At 32.5% G+C, this 20,050-nt stretch overlaps 5 protein-coding genes across 5 annotated transcripts in view; 3 read left to right on the top strand and 2 right to left on the bottom strand.

Moving 5' to 3' along the window:
* Window positions 1-4,173, top strand: part of clu (clustered mitochondria protein homolog) — a 37,098-nt gene extending 32,925 nt beyond the window's left edge. Inside the window, exons 19-24 of the mRNA XM_077434430.1 lie at window positions 10-139; window positions 219-491; window positions 579-704; window positions 781-996; window positions 1,069-1,274; window positions 1,357-4,173. Coding sequence (XP_077290556.1) covers window positions 10-139; window positions 219-491; window positions 579-704; window positions 781-996; window positions 1,069-1,274; window positions 1,357-1,504 — 1,099 coding nt within the window. The 3' untranslated portion in view covers window positions 1,505-4,173. The remainder of the gene's footprint in view (window positions 1-9; window positions 140-218; window positions 492-578; window positions 705-780; window positions 997-1,068; window positions 1,275-1,356) is intronic.
* The window catches only part of LOC143914278 (organic cation transporter-like protein), a 474,519-nt gene that overhangs the window by 78,670 nt on the left and 375,799 nt on the right, over window positions 1-20,050 (bottom strand). The window lies entirely within an intron of this gene.
* LOC143914345 (ubiquitin-conjugating enzyme E2 W) lies at window positions 5,737-7,774 on the top strand. Its single transcript, XM_077434533.1, has 6 exons — window positions 5,737-5,962; window positions 6,082-6,173; window positions 6,576-6,678; window positions 6,756-6,911; window positions 6,984-7,059; window positions 7,142-7,774. The coding sequence occupies exons 1-6, from the start codon at window positions 5,939-5,941 to the stop codon at window positions 7,153-7,155; spliced, it is 465 nt and encodes a 154-aa protein (XP_077290659.1). The 5' UTR covers window positions 5,737-5,938; the 3' UTR covers window positions 7,156-7,774.
* LOC143914441 (putative inositol monophosphatase 3) lies at window positions 7,826-9,781 on the bottom strand. The gene is made up of 3 exons (XM_077434656.1): window positions 9,107-9,781; window positions 8,887-9,032; window positions 7,826-8,820 (listed from the first exon to the last, which is right to left on the bottom strand). The coding sequence occupies exons 1-3, from the start codon at window positions 9,615-9,617 to the stop codon at window positions 8,446-8,448; spliced, it is 1,032 nt and encodes a 343-aa protein (XP_077290782.1). The 5' UTR covers window positions 9,618-9,781; the 3' UTR covers window positions 7,826-8,445.
* The window catches only part of LOC143914704 (lysophosphatidylcholine acyltransferase-like), a 33,124-nt gene continuing 25,942 nt past the window's right edge, over window positions 12,869-20,050 (top strand). The window contains exon 1 of the mRNA XM_077435004.1: window positions 12,869-13,053. Within this exon, the coding sequence (XP_077291130.1) occupies window positions 12,925-13,053 (129 nt within the window). The 5' untranslated portion in view covers window positions 12,869-12,924. The remainder of the gene's footprint in view (window positions 13,054-20,050) is intronic.

A 20,050-nucleotide genomic window follows, 5' to 3' on the forward strand; every position in this document is an offset into this window, starting at 1 on the left:
GTTTTTTAGATCGTTTTGTGTAAAAGTTGGCCTACAAATTCTTCTGAGAGAGTATGATTTTGATAGTAAAAATAAAGTGATATTCAATACGTCCGATATTATGAACGTTTTTCCTGTAGTCAAACACATAAATCCGAGGGTAAGTGATGCACTTGTACTTCTTCTTCATTGTAATTTTCATAACCTTTTGTTGAAATTGAAATTTTATATTGATTTAGGCTTCTGATGCATATAATTTTTACACCACCGGTCAAAGTAAAATACAAGCCGGTCAAGTTCGCGACGGTCATGAATTGATTACAGAGGCGTTGAACCTTTTGAATAATGTGTATGGTCCTATGCATCCAGAAATAGCACAATGCTTGCGAATGGTAGCTCGCCTTTGCTATGTGACAGGTGAACATAGAGAAGCAATGGCATATCAACAAAAGGCTGTCCTTATGTCGGAACGCGTTAATGGAATCGACCACCCATATACTATCACTGAATATGTAAGTTTTCTTAATAATGTATTTACTTATCATTTTCGATTTATATACGTATATATGTATGTACTTAAACATTACTTCCTTTTTCAGACACATTTGGCACTATATTGTTTTGCAAATAGTCAAGTCAGCAGTGCTCTAAAACTGTTGTACAGAGCAAGATATCTAGCTCTATTAGTATGTGGCGAGAATCACCCTGAAATTGCATTATTGGATGTTAGTATAATTTTTCGTCACATTTGGAATATTTTAAACTTCGGAATTCGGAATTGAAATAAAATTATTTTTTTAGAGTAATATATCATTGATTCTGCACGCTGTTGGAGAATACGAATTGTCTCTACGGTTCCTAGAAAGGGCAGCTGCATTAACGGCTGCATGTCATGGTCCTCGATCTCTGAAAACTGCAGCAGCGCGCCATTTACTTGCAAGAACTCTCAGTTGTCTGGGTGATTTTAGAGCAGCTCTCCAGCACGAAAGGGAGACTTATTCTATTTATAAGCAACAGGTACACTTTGATTTTAATGTGACATTCCCGCAATGAAAATAGAAAACAAAATTAATTATTGATTTGTTCCAGTTTGGTGAAAATCATGAAAAGACTCGTGAATCTTCCGATTGTCTTCGTCACTTAACTCATCAAGCTGTAGTTTTACAGAAGAAAATGAATGACATTTACACAGGCCGCGCACCTTGTGCTCCACCGATTCATATCCAACCACCTTCTATGGGTTCCGTTCTTGACATGTTGAACGTTATCAACGGAATACTTTTTGTACAAATCAGGTTCACAACTGAATAAATAAAATAGTCGATTTATTTTAATAGTAAATTCGATATTGGATTTTTAACAAATGTTTTTTTACAGCTCACAAGATATTGAACATTTTAAAGCTGAAATCGAAAAAAGGCAATTAAAAGAACTGACTCCTGATGGATTGACTAGTCCCGGATTGGTCGAAAATCGTGAACTTATTATCAGCAACAAAGATGCCATTGAATCTTCATCCAGCTGAATATAAAGTGAAAATAGTAATGAATGTACTCAAAGATAAGTTTTAAGGGAACCAATATAACAGATAGTTGATGAAGCTTTTCGTAGTTCAAAGTGACGGCCTTTGTGTGATTTTTTTGAACTTCAGGAAATCGAAATTAATACTTCATTATTGAATCGCCTAAAAAGACTGTTTCAATATTAGGCCATTGATACGAGTCATTCTTACCTTATCTAAAAAAAACTGCGTTTAATTTGTAGTTGTTTGTTACGATTTTGAAGTGAATATTTTATTCCTGTTTTATTTTTCTTTATATTGTTAACAATGTATGTACACCTAGTGTATTGAATAATGATAGAGATAAATGATTTTTGGCAAATTCATTTGCCGTTTGTTGAAATGTTATCATCTTCATCAACATCTTTTTATTTTATGTCGTATTTCTGTCATTTTTACATATACATTATTCATAGATCATGTACCAAGTAGTATCAAGTTATGATAATCACATTCTCATGTTTGCTATAAGTTATCTATCTCTACTTTCTGTGCGTAATATGGGTAACCTTTTATTCGTTCGGTTTGCGTTTCTGTGTTTATATATTGCCACTATAAGAGTTACCACTTTGCAATGTTGTGACAATAATAATCGTTAATTGAGAAATTATTTACATTTTGCATGTGTAATAAATAATGAATTTTATTAAAATTTATTTCAAATTGTGAAAATTTAAATTTCTCTGCAGGTGAGATATGTATTCCTGCATCTTAAGTTAAGTTACTGTCTGCAGTGATTTCGTATCTGATTAGCTTAATCGCACAATCTTTTTTTTAAGATGACAAAAATATATTTGTAAGTAGGACAGCTACATTAACCAAATTTTTGAATTCTTCTAACAAATTAGTGCTTACACTATTTAGCAGTAATGTAGTGATATATACTGTTTTGATTTTCACTATACATATACATACAAGGAAATAATATAGAAAACTATTGTTTTTTACATCACTTTTTTCCTCATCTTAAGATGAAATGGGTTGTAACAGCTACTTTATTAATATACATATTATATTTTACCATAATTTCCATAGTGGAAACGTCCACATGTATTTGATTATTTTCACACGTATTATATATCTATTATATAATATTTTGTGGGTTGTGAAAATATCATACATTTATACAGAAATGAATTTTGTTATATATCGTATTATCAAAAATATGTACCTAAATCAATTATAATCGCAAATGAATTACATTTTTTTTAATAACACTAATATGGCGCATTACGCCACCCCAGTTTTTATTCACATTGTGTTACATACATACATATTGCCAATCTATGGCTATGGATATTGAAATTGTTCATATTCCATGTTATATTTTGTATTATCGTGTGCTTTAAAAAAAATCAAACTTCTAAGAAACCCAAAAAGATTGATAGAATACCTCAAGACAACTCTTTAGAAATATTATGTTTTCTCTCGGTTGAATGCAATATACATTTTCATTATTTTTTAATGTTTATGTGAATATTGGCCAATAAATCAGAATCTATGTTTATACCAGTGATGAAGTACCTGCCTAACTTAGCCAAAAAAAAAATTTCGTTCCTATTAGTTGTAGTTTTAATCTAATAGCGAGTTGTCCGATTCTATCAAATCTTCTGGAATATATTAGAGGATATCACTGTGTGCATAAATTTTCTGAGGATGTTAATTGTTGTATGAATGACACTTATAATAGAGCGTGGAAAATATGGGAAAGTGCAATGTTACCCCGACTCAAAATATTTGGATGTGGTTGTGTTTGTTATTAATGATAAGAAATAAAAAGAAAACACTGCCTTATATTCGTATGAGATGTGGCTGTACATAGTAAGTCTTTAATTATCTCTAAGAGCAACAGTGTGAAACTTTTTGTTCCATTATTTTGTTCTTCAATAATAATATTCCAAATACATATATCTACATACATATTATACATATATCAACGATGTATAGGTTTTTCATATTGCATTTCATGGAATGGTGGTTGATGACTATGTGCCATTTTTAATCAATCGCACTTTTTGACCCTAAGATTTTTTCAAATGTGGTTTACGAAAATAAATTATGCATATACATATATATGTATAATGTTTCGCTTTTCAGTAAGAATCCATACATTAAATTTTTGTTTTAAATTCAGGTATCATTTATATAAATACATACATAGTATGTATGTACATACAATGTTCTTGCTATTAAATTAATTTATCAGTCGTGTTTCATATTTGTACATCAATTCCACAAATGAAGCTTTTTATTCTATTATAGTATTAAATTTTGGTGTGAATTATTAGCTAGGCGATGAAAGTGGCAAAGGGCATCGGTTTGGGAATTCGTAAATATTCTCAAAATAACATGAATTAATGAGTAATATGTTGAATGATTGACTTTATCTCGCCTAGACACACTTTGATGTTCAAATATGCAATGCATGAATTCAATGTTACCTGTTGTACTTATGTACAGTTCTTAGAAAATTTGTATTTTTTATTCATATTTTAATGCTCAAGATTTGTTAATTGCGGATGCTAATGAATTAGTCCAAAAAATGGTGCTTTTGTTCATGTTACGAATGCAATATTGAATGATAAATTATTTTGGAAGGTTACTGTTACAACCAATAAATAATGACATCGATTAAAAATTTGTTTTATTTTCCATCTGGATTTCGAAATGAAATTTGATTACGCCAATAATTTATTTTATTTGTCCTATCTGAATTTTATAGTACAATCTTTAGGATTGACGATAATTTACTTATTCTTTTTTTTAATTTTCCGATTATTTCTACACTTAATGCCTTTGCTACTGATTATTTCTAAATTTTTATGCTTCTGCTACTGATTATTTCTACATTATCTTGATTTGCACATTTCTACATTATCTGATAATCACTCAGTTTTTACATTCCGATTAGTTTAACCGCCAACACGTCAATCACTAAAAAGAAGAGTAAAATTTTCAATTAGTATTTTATTCAAATGGAAGGATAGCATTTTTCCTATATTTGATATGGTAAATGGATTATTGCGCAAATTGTGATCGCGCGCAAATCGCGAATACGGAATATCTGGATTGATGGAGTTTTTAAGTGCCAGATTTTCCGTGATTGAGATTTTAGTGATGTGTGTGAAATCGCTTTTTGCCGAATAATCACCGAACCATTTGATATAGATTAAGATTATGGGGTATAAAAATTACGTAACATTACAATAAACGGTGTAAAAAGTATTCAAATCACCGATGAAGAATTTTGGTGAGGTCTAGTAATTAAATGTACTTTCCATTCAGCGATGAATGTACTAGTAGGCATTAAGTATCTATATATATTTCCGAGTATATACATACCCGGTACCTGGATTATATTATAATTGGCCGCTTAGATGTCGTGAGATTGTTTTTAACAAGCCCTCGACAAGATAAATATTAGGGCTTCCTTAACGCATTAAAAATAATGCTATCCCATGACCACCAAGCAATGAAATAAGAACAATAGATTTCAATCATTAAGAGGGCTGTACACCCGAAACCTTAATTTTGTTGCTGTTCCTTTCTTCGATATATATGTATATATATATTAAGTTAATGTATATATTGAGTGAATGGGACAGTTGCGCTTCGACCAGATAATACGTATTCTAAATCGAGAAAAATCGAGTTTTCGTATTCACCAATTTTCTCCTCCGAAACTGGACCAATTTTTAAAAAATATTCATCATCGGTATGAGAAAGATATTTTCTATGCAACTGTGCGCGTATTTTTTTTTTAAATCGACCGTTAAATAAGCACGCTGAACTCTTTTTGTGGGTGTAAAAAAGAGGCGATTTTATATATGTTTGGCGGCTCCTAGCTTCTATAAAAAATAACTAATCAAAAAAATAAAAGCACAGATGCATGCCAATGGTGGATATCCATAGCATATAAATAATTTCTCTAGTGCCATGATTGAGGAAGGGAGAAGTGTAATACGTTTGTATGGATAAGGCGCTGGTGTCCCTCTTAACACTTTTTGATTGGATAATTATTGTGCATTTTTAGGGCGAGTTTTAATAATTTTTGGATACAAATATTAGTTTTAGAATTTCGCATTTCATAAAGAGAGTATGTTTGTATGTGACGTAAGATTGTTGTTTTAACGAGCTGTGAAGAAAATCGTAAATTGTCTGAAAATAGTTGGAGTATGGTCGATGTGATTGTTGTTATGCCCAGATTCGCCTGTCAGCAGCAGTCGTCAATCGTCAGTCGACCGGTTGTGGTCGTTTGCTGGGTGGGTGATTGAGTGAGGGTGGCCGAGCTGAAGAACTGAAGAGCTGAACGGATAAACAGCTGATCGGCTGAACGGCTGAACGGCTCAACGGCTGAACAGCTGATCGGCTGAAAGGCTGAACGGCTAGCGGGCGGACATGTCGGCTGCCTCACCGGCTGAGGTCTTTTCTCTTCCTTCTCTTTCCCCACTACTTCTTGCACAATTCATGTCTATGACCACATAACTCAAGTTAAATCTGCAATATCGGTACTCACCTGTCTCTTCCTCTTCCTCTTTCAGAAGCGCCTCCAGAAAGAGCTAATTTCCCTGATCAAGGAGCCTCCGCCAGGAGTTTCCGTTGACGATGAACAGACCGGCAGTAACCTCACCTCGTCAGTATCTTCGCTATCGCCGCTATCAGATTCCCATTCATTTTGTCGTGTTGTGATGCAATTGAGATTGCAATAGACAGCTGATTGAATGACATTTAACCTTGTTTATCAAACGAGTCTATTGCACTCGGATATTAAGTGCAACTAAACTAATTGATTCAATTCCGACATAATTATATAAAAATACTATTCAATTCCTCATTGTATATTGTGCAAATTTGTTAGTCGGAAGTCATTTAAAAAATTTCACAATCCATTCATCGCATTTATAAATTTGCTATATGAACGATAGCAATTATAAATCTGGTTTGATATCTGTTCAAAATTTTCAATAAGTAAATCAGGTGACAATACTGCAGTGCTTGGAGTGTTGATATGATACAATTTGTTGTAATATTTTAGGTGGGTCATTAACATGGACGGCGTTTCTGGAACACTTTACGAAGGAGAAAAATTCTTACTTCAATTTAAATTTACCCACAAATATCCGTTCGATTCACCCGAGGTAAAATTATACATATTTTAAGTAGTTCATAATGTATTTTATATTAAAATTAATATATATTTTTTATTATTTTATAGGTGATATTTATCGGAAATAATATACCGGTGCATCCACATATTTACTCTAATGGCCATATCTGTTTATCGATTTTAACTGAAGATTGGTCCCCGGCACTTTCTGTTCGGTCCGTTTGTCTTTCTATTGTCTCGATGCTCAGCAGTTGTAAAGAAAAGGTACAAATCGTTTTGTATAACTGATTTTAAAATGATCATTACTTTGACCACTACTGTCTTGTATATTTTTAGAAAAGACCAACCGATAATGCATTTTATGTTAAAACGTGCAACAAGAATCCTAAGAAAACGAATTGGTGGTATCACGGTACATATTATATATAATTTTTATGGTAAAGACTATAGACCTACTTTTGACCATTTTAATAATTTTTCGTTTGTTATTTTAGATGATTCTGTATAATCATGTTGGCTGATTATGTTTGGATTTCGGAATGATTTTTGAAAAACAAAATCACGAATATGCTAACTCCCTACGGTCTATACTGAAACTAATTTCACGTCATTTAAATGTTGTGGTTTTCATTTTTAGCGCACTCGTATACTTCCTCGTCGATGTAATACTGATTAAAAATCTTTCGATTTATCAAAGTCAACAACATTGGAAAACATTCCACGTATCTTTTAATTCCTTGCACTTTAAATAGAGTAAAGTACTTAATGTATAAAAATATTATATTATGTATATGAATACGAAATTTGAAAGCGACGAACAAATCTTTAATTCTATATCGATTGTATTTATAATACAATGTCTGTTGTAGTTCACTTGCATTAGTTTCATATTTTTCAACGCTGTGTTATCGAATTACGCCAGAGCTGCGATCGTAATTAGTTATTGTATTACATATTTAGGTATTTTTGACATATTTGATTAATTTTAATATACATATATCACCAGCGAAGTTTATAATGTAGAATACATAAGATAAATTATTTATTAATTTTTAATTATATAATATTTTGAGGTGATTACCAAAATCATTGTAATTATAATTTGATCAATAAACTTTAATTTAAATATTTTAGTGTTCAATTTGTAATTATCGTATATAAAAATCCAATTATATTTTTAAACCAATTTATTAATAACCGTGTCTTATGAAAAAAAGCACATACATAGATACATCTAAACTCTATTAATACATATATACAATTAGAATATCAAACTCTCGACAGTAATTCATTAATTATATGTACAAATTGATCTAATAAATTTTTAAAATAGTTACATAAAATTAAAATGCATATTAACGCTACCACCAAAATATATTGAAAAAGTTCGCCAAATCAGGATATGTATGTCTGAATATAATTAAATAATAGTCATATAAAATAAATCTAGAAGAAATTCATATTTTAGTCAATTTAATAGAAGACTAGCCACTGAGTATATCAATTATATTCATTTCTGAGAAATAATTGAATTGAAACATCAAGAATTCAAATTAAATTTTGCTAATTTTCTTTAATTACGTACATAATCACAGTATTGCGTTGTTGGAACATATTTTTTTTATAAAAAATAGTCTCGTATATCACATATGAAGAAAAAAAAACCCAATTAAACACAAAAATACAATGAGTCGACATTTCATTATAGTGTAGTGTTTCAATACAGTGTAGCATATTTACTCATATGTACATATTGTATTTACAAATACATGGGTACACTTCAATCTACATGTAATGTTTATTGATTGAGGTTTTGGATCTTCTCTATGTATTTATTGTGGTTTTTCATTGATGCTAGTAGCCCGTCCACATTCTTCGCTGAACTAGTGTAAGAGTAATCTATTGTAGCGTTTTTTAAAGTCGTCATTTTACCATTGAAATAGTCGAGTATTGCATTTCCAGCACAGATGTCCCATTTCTTAATAAGAGTTTTGTGCATGTATACATCGGCTTTATCGTGAACTAGTTCTAAAACTTTATATCCGGCACCAGCTGCAGCAATTATTTCGTGGTCACTTCCAAACACACTGGAAGCAAAGTCTTTCACTTTTCCTTGATGAGATATCGATACAATCACTCTTGTGGGTTTTGATGATTTTTCAACAACTGCATTCTAAAAAGATACATCTGTAATATATTTTAATGTAGTATGATTTAGTAATATAAGAACGTAACATACGGAAAACTTTTTTAAATTTGGAGAACTAGCTGTAGATAGCCAAGTCCACGACATTTCGTCAGTAAAAGGTTTGTAAATTGCTCCTATGACAGGAACTCCTTTAATTGCTACGCATACCATCGTTGTCACATAGTCGTAAAATCCCTCTGGAAAAATGATATAAAGCATTACATATCATCACAACCTTACAAAGAGAGTAAACGAAACAATCAGCAAATACCTGTAAATTCTTTAGTAGCGTCTAGTGGATCAATCCAGACAGTAACGTCGTCATTGACCACATACTCCTCGGGTAATTCAGGAAAGTTGTCAATATCTAAAGTTGAATCTGATAGACTCAGTGGAGACTGCGGACAAGCTTTAGGCTGTTCTTCAGATATGAGATGTAGAGCTGGAAAGGCGGCTTTGAGTACGGCAGTCATCCGGCAATGGGATTCTAGATCGGCCGCCGTAACTGGTTGTTCCACACCTTCGGCAGTTTTGCCTTTAGAGTGAGTTTCTCCACCTCCGGGTGCAGCGGCTTTAACAGCATGTCCACCAGCTCTGGCTGCTTCAACAGCTGCTCTCAGCAACCTTGCAACGCTGACGCCCGAATTGGCGCCAACGTTACTGTGTAACGTTGCACTGTCGGGTGATCTCACATAGTTAATGAGTAACAGTAAGCAAACCGCTCCAATCAGCAACAGCCACCCGGTGCGATTCAGTCGAACTGTACCGCCAAGATTCATCATCAACGTTCCCTTGCTGAAGGTTGGAATTTATCGCAGAGATCAAATCTGCATATCGAACTCAACTTTTTTCGATACATTCACCTTAAGTCGAACTGACACGACTGACGTTTGCAATCTTTTGACATATCAGATGGTGCAGGGCTGCCAACATACTAAGTGTTATTAAGGAGGGCTGCCAGCTATCAAAATTTCTTAAGTTTGTTAGTTTTAGGGGTTTGGTGATTACTGGTCACAAAGTACTCATCGCAAAGTCACTAAAATCTCTATAACGGAACATCTGGCAGCCGAAAAGTCCATCATACTAACGAGAACTCGAGTGCCAAATATTGTGTATTCGCGAATTTCATGGCAAAAACTGTCTTTGTGACCACCGCAATGTGACGAATAGTCCAATTACCAGTTTTAGGATATTATTATAACAGTTTGAAGTCAAAGTGATAGTAAAAGCAAGTTAATTATGAATGGTGACGACTTACAAAACCTTTAAAAGTCTGTTCATACCTAGTCAGCACGTACCGACTTCAGCAGGCATCCGGCCGTACGAAAAATATTCTTTGGTACATTTTGTATGGGTATATTCATACCAACCGTCACGTTGACGCCACGGCAGGCTTACAGCAGTACCCGACGTTTCCTGTTCATACCTTACAGCAACATCCGTCAACGTATCGTATCCGTATTTTGGCCATCGTGGAAATATACACGCGAATTACGTGCCATGAGTCTGCCGCTTTGCTGTTTTGGACCAATTATTGACAGTGACCGTTGACAGCTGTTCAATCTTTCGACATGGTTTTGGCGCAAATATTAAAAAAAAATTTAAATTTTTTACGGAAATATTTAAAAAAAATTTGTCCATCATCCACAAGCTCCTTATACAGTGTCCAAAACTTTCCTTCGGTTTTTCTATTATTTAACATGGGATGCACATCAAAACGCCTCCGTGCTTTTTTATTGCCTTCTTGAGCTTCTTCTTCCAACAACAACGCGATTGATTATACATAATTTTTCGTTCGATAAACGCCGAAACATTTTTGCTGACTTGTATTCTGACGCGTAGCTACGAATGCACGTGTATGCATTCATATTGTAAGTACTCGAAAATACGACGTAAGCAATATTGCGCCGTATCGTCATGGCCCTTAATGTATAAGTAAGCCGATTTAGCCTTGCACTCGGCCAAAGTGCCGCGAACGTGACGTGACCGCGACGTGTAGGTAGATATGAATAGAAATGTAATAAAATGACATATTTGAAACGGAGTCGTGCAGTGCTGAAGCCGTGCAGTGCTGAAGCCGTGCAGTGCTGTTAAGTATGAACAGACCTTAAATATCATCGCAATTTAAATATAAATTTTATAAAGAAATCATTATTACAATATTATAATACTTGTTAATAAATTAAAGTTTTAGGTGATGGTAAAAGATATCATTTTCAAACGAAAGGAATGAAAACAAAAGGAATATAAATCTAACGCTGAAATTATAAATTTTATATTAGCCCCTCCATTATTAGCGGTATAGCTCGGTGGTTGCATTAATGGTAACGACCGAGAAGTCTGGGGTTCAAGCACTGGGTTGACCTCGATTGAAAATAGTTTATTCGGAAGTATTTTTGTAGTACTGCTGGTCAAACTTGGATGTTTGTGACTTCATGTCGATCGTTTCCTATCAGAGCTTGCCAATTTATTTGATTTCATTGTCGAAACAGTTCCTCGCAAAATTAGCAATAGCCACCCTATCCACAATATCACCACTACTTGAATAATCTATAAATTTATATATTATCAAGTTTAATACCAGGTGTCGCTTAAAGGCAACCCACAATGGCATCATGGGACAAATATAAATTAAAAAAAAAACTCAAATCAGTTGACGAATGGCCAATTAGCTCAGCAAACCAACAACTCTCTTTATTAAAAATATATTAATACTGAAAGATATATTGCCTACAAATCTTAGTTTCATATTAGCTTGTTGTATTTGCTTTTTGTGCGATGTCTGCATATCTGCTTATTTCTCAATTAATGTCGTGTCACTTGCAACATTTTTGGAAATATTAAATTTGAATAAAATCGTATTTTTTGAGACAAAATAATTTTTTCTTGTTTGTTTCTGGATGGAAATCACATTTGGTTTCAAAAATTTTGATTCTGGAATAATTTGGAATTTTTGGTATAACGCCTTTCATAAAATTATATTGTTTCAAACGGAAGTAGTACTTTTATTCTTGAGCTAGGAGGTTTTTCATGCTTTTTTCCTGAAACCACCAAATCACTAAGCGGCTAGTGTATTGAAAGTGAAATTTCATATCGGTTAAATAATATAAATTATTTTGTGAAAAGAAAGTGGCAGTTGACTCTTACTTACATTTTCTTCTATTTTTTACAACCTTTTAAATGTATTTAAATTCTTTTACTATCAAATGTTTTCACACTACTGGAGGTATCAAAATGAAAATCCATGTTTATATATTTTTTGTACTATACCAGAGATGATCAGATCTCGGCTAAAAGCCATCAACCGGATTAACAGTTTTTTAAATAGCTTTTTACTATTTTATTTCGAACTTTTAAATTATTTGTACATATAATCACCAGATTTTATACTTGTAATAATCCTTATAGCGATACTAGGTTATGAAAAATTTAATTAAAATTAGTTGTTTTTTTATGTTTATGTTTATGCATGTTTTTTAAATGCAAAAAGAAAAAAATACTAAGACGATTGATAAAGTGGATTCATCCCTGCGCTTAAATACGTCCTGCGCTTAGGATATTTTTTACAGGAATGTAAAATACAGAGTTGCTGTTATAAAAAGATTGGTTTATTTATTCGTCACCGCCTTTGTTTTGCACATTCGCTTTAATACTTGGATCTACGTATAGTGATGTTAAATCGCTATACGATAGAATGCAGTTCTACGCTGAAAGAAGCTCCAGATTTTAAGTGTTGGCAATCATGAAAGCCTACATTTCACGCATAACAGGGTGTTGTTTAGTTTCGCTCGTGCGTTTCCGTGATTCTTCGGGCGCTAGGAAGGTCGATTGTCTACCAACCCTTCGCTGTCAAACGCTCGCTCTGTTTACGTAGAGCTGTACGAACGTAGACTGTATACATAGCGTAGCTGTGGAGCAGATTCAGATAGAGAGTGTCGATTTTCCAGTCGGCCGTTGGTGTTCGTCGAGTCGAGTCGTTTCGTTTTTTGCTCAGCGCGCGCTTTCTCGCGATGCGCGCCAAGTGAATCTACCGGAGTTTTCTCGACAGATCGGTTTCAGCAGTCGTATTCGTATCCGAATTTGACGGCCATGAACGGGAAGGTTTGCAGGGACTGCGGTCCTTTGACCGCCTCCGCAGCCGCCGACGACATCCGGGCTGAAATACTCAACCCCTTCGTGCACAATGTCGAGCTGGATACCACCCTCGACAAGATCAAGGTATAGAAACATACCCCTAAAAAGATTACACATCTGATCCCCCCCCACCTTTTCATATACGGTTTTAATTACGTATTTCACTTTCTTTTGTTTTTATTTTTTTTCTTTCTAAATATTTTTTTCTATGTAATTGATTTTCATTTGTTTTGAATGGTTCGTATGATCCCATTTCGTTGATTTGAATTTCATTTCACTATTGTAAATAATGTAAGATCTCGATAAATGATCGAGACTCAACTCGAATAGAATTTCTCTTTATAGTGAAAGTCTCAACTTCGGAGATGAATATATTAAGCAGTGATCCTCAAAATTGTGTTAGAGATTGTATTGTAACGATCGTTTTTAATTTTCAATTTTCATATAAATGTAATATGAACATACATATTATATATGGACATTGGAAGTATATTTTTCAAAAATGAATAACTGTAATCTCCATAAAGATTAAGCCGTACATAATGTGCCGTAAAAAATGATAAAATTTAATTTACACAGTCTTTGCAGTAAATAAAGCCATACCAACAATATAAAAGTAATATTGATTGTAGTTAATTGTCAGAAATAGTTGACGCAAATAAATGTCTCCATTTAAGATGTTGAATATTTTTGTAATACACATTTTATAATATAACTAGTGATGCTACCCGGCTTCGCTCGGTAAATGGAAATTAAATGAAAACCATTTTTTTTATTGAATTTATTTGAATCGAAAAAAATAATGTTATTTAACGAACGACCAATCACAAACGACTTATGCCAATCCAGCCAATCAGAAACGACTTTGACGACAGCCAATCAGAATCGAATTACATACACCGTTTCGATTTTATGTACATATATATAATATTTTATATCTATGTATATACAGGGTGTTTGGTAGCTAAGTGCAAAGCCTTAAAGGGTTGATAGCTAATATCATTTAGATCATTTTGAGCCACACATACCTCAGTCCAAAGTCTTACGGTTTTTTTATTTCATTTTTAAAGATTTTTATTAAAAACACCAAAATCTCACAGTTAATTGCTAATATTGGCCAAGTTATGTAAAAGTGGTATGTTAGTCAGTTATTATTTTTAATAAAGAGAGTTGTCTAATGTTCATCCAATCAAGTAAAAACAAATACAACCAACCGTGTTAAAAAAAAACAAAAAACAATAGAGGCACCATAAGTTTTCAAAAATTTGTGAAAATCTTAATTTATTTTGTATTTAAAAAAATAACAATTTTTTTTTAAAAGATAAAACCTTTTTAACCTTTCCCTTGCGGTGCCAAAAACATCCGCGCGCTCCGATGATATGTATTTTGTACACATAAATTCACGTAATTCGTAATTATATTACGGAGGAATACAACAATTTTGAACCTCGTATCTATTACATTTCATATCGATATTCCCATTATTAGAGTCGAGTTGTAGTAAATACATATCACAGGGGAGGAAAGGTTAAACACATGCCTGTTTATTTCTATTTCTTTTAAGATATCACTCATGCAGTTGTCTTGCCAATTAGCAAATTAAGGTGTAATACTTAATTGATGGAACAAAGGCCGTCATTCACAAGCGACTTTAATGTTATCGTCTAATGTCAAATAAAACAAAAATTAAAATTATTTATTGTTTATTCTTCGTCTCACTTCCATGATGGTAATTTTGGGTTTTATCTCTTCTTCATAGTTTTAAAAGATTTTTATATTTATCTGATTATCTGCTATTTTGTAATAACATTTTTTGTGTAAAAGAGCTCAAGATTAGTTAGTGTATGAAAAAACTGGTATGTTCATTAACCAACGATATGTACATACATTATATTACATATCTATATACATACATATGTATATAATTTCAAAAATACTTTGTATGTATGTACATATGTAACTACATATGTTAGGTTTAATTTAAGGTTTGGGTGGTAGAATCCGTGACGTTAAAGTTATTAAAAAAACAAATTAATATTCAAATAAATTTAAATAAAATAAAACTATTCAAATAAATTTAATAAAATATTTACTATTAGATTAGCCATGGTTGAGCGTTTTATATTACAAATACCGAGTGAAGCCCGGTAAAATCTTCTAATATATAATTTCGAAAGAGACTTTGTAAGTTTGTATTTTGGTTGGGAACATCGTAAACAACACAAAGTTTCTATGACGACATGGGAATGGGGGACGGGGGACGGGGGGCGAAGGGCGAAGAGACTTTGTATGTAAGAAAAATTGGTTGGGAACTTCTTAAACAAGTCAAAATGTATATGACGATTCGATTTTTTTTCGATTCAAATAAATTTAATCAACAAAACAAATGAATATTTACAATTTGTTTCGCCATGTTTAAGCTTTTTATATTATAAACACTGAGCGAAGCCGGGTAAAACAACTAATAATATATAAAAGCAAACTTCTGCATATATGTACACTTTGTAAGGTATATCTAAATCGTATACTTAAGTTGTAAAAATATTAGTTGGATCCTTTTTTTGCAGAATTATTTCCATCTACTACTTCTATCCGTAGAATTTGATATTTTTTTCTGAAACAATGGTAGATGCGGTTCTTCGGGATTTGTATTATTTTGAAAGCCTATTCAAACATTAGATGAATTCTTTTATACGATATTTTCTGATTGTGTCTTTTTCTTTTTTATAATTTCTTTTCAATTTCGAGTTTCGACATCGCCATAGATATTTTTTGTTTGGACTACTTTTTTAATTATGTTTTTTTTAACAATCATCTACGACAATGATAGATCCGTTTTGATTTCCGGAAATGGGTGATAGAAAAAGTTTGCAAATCATATAGATGAAATCGGGTCAATGCTAGTGATGTTTACATATGTATGTGTGTACGCATTTGTAATATACATATGAAAAAAAATATGTTTTCATTATTGTCATTTCATTGCGGCTCATTCGATTCAGTTCGAAATGGTTACATTTCGTCAATGATACATTTAATTTTATTGCAAACCTTTCGCTTGTGAAGGCGAATCATTATCTACGTTAAACAATCCTATAAGGATTTAATTTAATAAAACACGCCCGAACAAGATAGTCAATTTATTTTATTCAATATTACGAGACCGATCAATTATAGAAATGTCATTTTAATTTGATGAATTCGAACCGTCTGAAAAGATAAGGTGACCAACTTTTTCGGCAATGACTGAGTATGTATGCATTTTTTATATATTATATATACTATATATTTTTTATATAGAAAAAAGTATTGTTTTGTAATATTCATAGCAACGCTATTGATTAGAACTGTGCTAAAAAAAGCGATCGAATTCAACACCGTAAAGGTTAGTGAAAGAATTTCGATATCGTTTATTTGCTTCATGTCTTATTTACCGTAATATCATTGAGTGGATTTTTTACGTCATCAGAATCAACGATGAATATTGATGATTGACGATTGACGACCGCTGTGATCGACTTTCACCGCTTTTTACATACCTCTTATACAGTTCACATGGTTTTCGTGTTATTGTTTATGAAAATATTTTGCAGTTACCGAACATTGCGCGTGCTTTTGTCCACACTATTTATAGTCTTTTTACATAGGCCGTGCTTTGTCTGTGTTTTTCTTCCGTTTGAATCATTCTTTGTCAACGAATCATTGTCGAAATATTCAATTGACTCCAATCCAAGAAGAGTAGGCAAATTGTGACGCACAAAGGTCTCGGTATATTTTAGGGTTTTAGAATTAGTATGAATGTATATGTATATTCATTTTTCATGATTTCTATCTATGTATATACATACTTATAAAGCTTTTATTCGTTGAATATTTATCTGCATATTTTCGGTTGTGTATATTGTATATACATACATATACATACATATATGTATATCAAAACATCACGCTTTTGATGCTGTGCCAAAATTACACCCCAACACATCGTATGATTTTCTCATCATCATAGTCCACGTCATTGCAGACGTATAGCTATCGTATGATACATTTTTATATTTTCATCGTAATTTTATCGTATGATGTTTGGGTGAAAATTTATTTAGAGATCGACTCGTAACATTTTTTTTATACATAATTCTATAGTACTTCATATGTAAAATAGAATTTTTATGTGTTGTATGTATGTATGTACAGCTTGTAGATTCAATCAACTGGGACAAATTGGGGCTAGAGTGATTCGATCCATTTAAGCGGTTTCCCGAAGGATCAGAAGGCTTTTGGGAATTGTTTCATCCTTATGATAAGAACACGTTTAAATTGAGGCACTTCACGTCTAGGTAGAATCCAGCTGTGATTGGCGTGTCTTTGTGTAATTGTTAATATTTACGATATTATAACTTCGATAAGTTTCTCCTACATTTCTTCAAATATGGGAATCACCCTTATCGACCACTGTCAAACCTATGTCAATACAAGTAGGTATGTCAAATTACTCAACTTTTTAGTACCCGGGTAGTAACAGTACCTACTAGTAAGTAAAAAAAGAAAGATACAAAACTAGCTTTCAATCCAAACAATAAATACTTACCCAAGCAGGTTTTTGTACAAGTCGAGTAATTTGGCATCCCTAAATACAAGGATATATGTACATAATATCACCGTAAACTCTCGAGGGGGAGAGTTTGGGACGGTGCAGACTAGGCATGCCAGAATGGCATGCAAAACTATCTTTAAAAAAATCGGCTGTGATCAACCCACGACTTTATCCATGTATTCGAGGAATATATGAATGAAAAAAATCAAATTCGATAATTAAACATAAATTTATTCTAAAAATTCAGTCTGATTCGGTTAGCAGTTTGGGAGATTAACTTATTGGGAACTTAAAAAAAAGAGGACACCTACATATAAGGGAAAGTATCATTTCCGGCTAACTTTACGTCGTATCGATAAAAATTTCAGTAAGTTTCAGTCCGATAGGTCTAACGGTGGTCAAAAAATCCCCAAAATACACAGACACACAGTCACACAAACTATTTTTTTTTTCTAGATCATGTAAACGTGATCAGTGATCGATTCTGAATTTGAATCAGTCAAAATCTCAAGTTAGAATTTTTGCATGATCACAAAACTTCATACATACATATATTGTTATAACGTATATACAGATAAAGTAAAAACATGTTCCACGTACAACTCTGTGTGTCTGCACCTTTACTGGTTAAATAAATACATGCACATACGTATTGTCAATATTTCCTTGGAAGTCATAAACATGAATGACAAAATATGGTATTGGCCTTAATTGTTCAAAACTACTGTAAAATAATTTGAAAATACATTTTCAGTTAAATCAGTAATGAAAGGAAAAGAACAATTATGTACATATGAACATATATATTTTTTTTATTTGGCGAATTGCAAATGCCAAAACCGCCGATAAAGAATTAGCGATAATAATTTCCATGCGTTCTAAGCTATTTGTATTTGCGGTTATCCTTGAACATTTAGGTGCATAGAATTTTACAAAGCAACTTCTTACATTAACATTTCAATGGAAAGTGTGTTTATTTAGATTACTAGCTATGTATACATATACATATAGGTGTGTATCTGTGTATAACAGACGAATTTACGTAATATACATAATATATTCACATTTTTGGAGCATCTTATTTTGTACGACTTTGATTGACATGTATCCTTTTTATAAGTAGGTACGTATGTACATATGTATTTTATTTTGCACAATCGACATTTATAGCACTTGTATAGCACTATAGTCTGACATTTAGCTTTTTTAACGTGTATTTGTTATGAGGGAATAAATGCCACGTGATTAAGCCGTTTTTATTATTGTCTAATATTACACATTCGCTGTATGTATCGGAAATGTCACTCATTACTATCATAGAAGAGAAATTGCAATAAAGAACAATATCGTCTTACGGTCACGTAACCAGTCGTATTCTTGTGCATGAAACCTTGGCAATACGCGCTCTTGAACTTAATGCTTTGTATGCGTTCGTGTGTGTATGTATGTATGTAATATCTGCATTACTCGTGCCTTTGATTCTTATTATGCTAATTTTAACGCGAATTTTCATCAAATTCCAAGCATAAGAGTGAGCGGTTTTGATACAATGTTGACACGTTACTAAATATCATATAGTATATGTATGTGCATAGTTTGTTTCGAGTCTACTTTCATATGAAAATAGATAGCCTGTTTTTCTGATGAATGCTAAAGATAACGGTGTGAATTAATTAAATAATATATTCTATAATCGCCGACACGAGAGAAAAGTGATCGATATTCTGTTACACAAACTTTGTCATATGAATGAGAATTTCTCCCGAAGAGAAAGGTCGACCGCAGTTTTTCCGACGAAATTGATCCGGCAATCCGGACAGTCAGTACAGGTCATTATTATTTTTTTGAATTTAGCGGCAAGAACGATGCTCGGATACGCTCTTGATTTCAAAAGTTGCATTATGAATTAAAGCTGTGTAATTTCACGAACGGCGATGCAATTTCGTTTTGTCAACCGCATCAAAGTCTTACGAAACTCTGTAAATGAAAACAATTATGCACGGCTAGGTACACCTTGGTGTAAAAGCTCAGAGATTTTTCTCGAAATGTGAATAATGGCTCGTTGATTCCATGATTGACAGCCGATTAAAATATTACGCCGTTGAGTTTTGTATCAAGAGCGAGATATGTTAAAGCTATGGACATATGCCTGTTATCTTCCATATTGATTACTTAATAAAATCGTAAATGAAAATTTACATTAACAAAACTCTTGCAGCACATATGTACATATATTGAAAATTACTAATTTAATATATGTATATGTAATATAATTTGATTAATGAAAGGGGAAGGGGATTTTTTTTTGGAATTTTTGGCTCAATTAATTTGTAGTTATAAGGTTTCTGCATATGTTGACTAGTCTATCGATAGCAATTTATTTTTACGTTTCCAATAAAACAATAAATATTTATTTTTATTCTTACATTACACTAGTGTTGTGCCCGTTGATATTTCAACACGTGTTTTTACATATAAAGGAATTGA

The sequence above is a fragment of the Arctopsyche grandis genome, chromosome 7, assembly GCF_051622035.1.
Source record: "Arctopsyche grandis isolate Sample6627 chromosome 7, ASM5162203v2, whole genome shotgun sequence".
Classification (NCBI taxonomy): domain Eukaryota; kingdom Metazoa; phylum Arthropoda; class Insecta; order Trichoptera; family Hydropsychidae; genus Arctopsyche; species Arctopsyche grandis.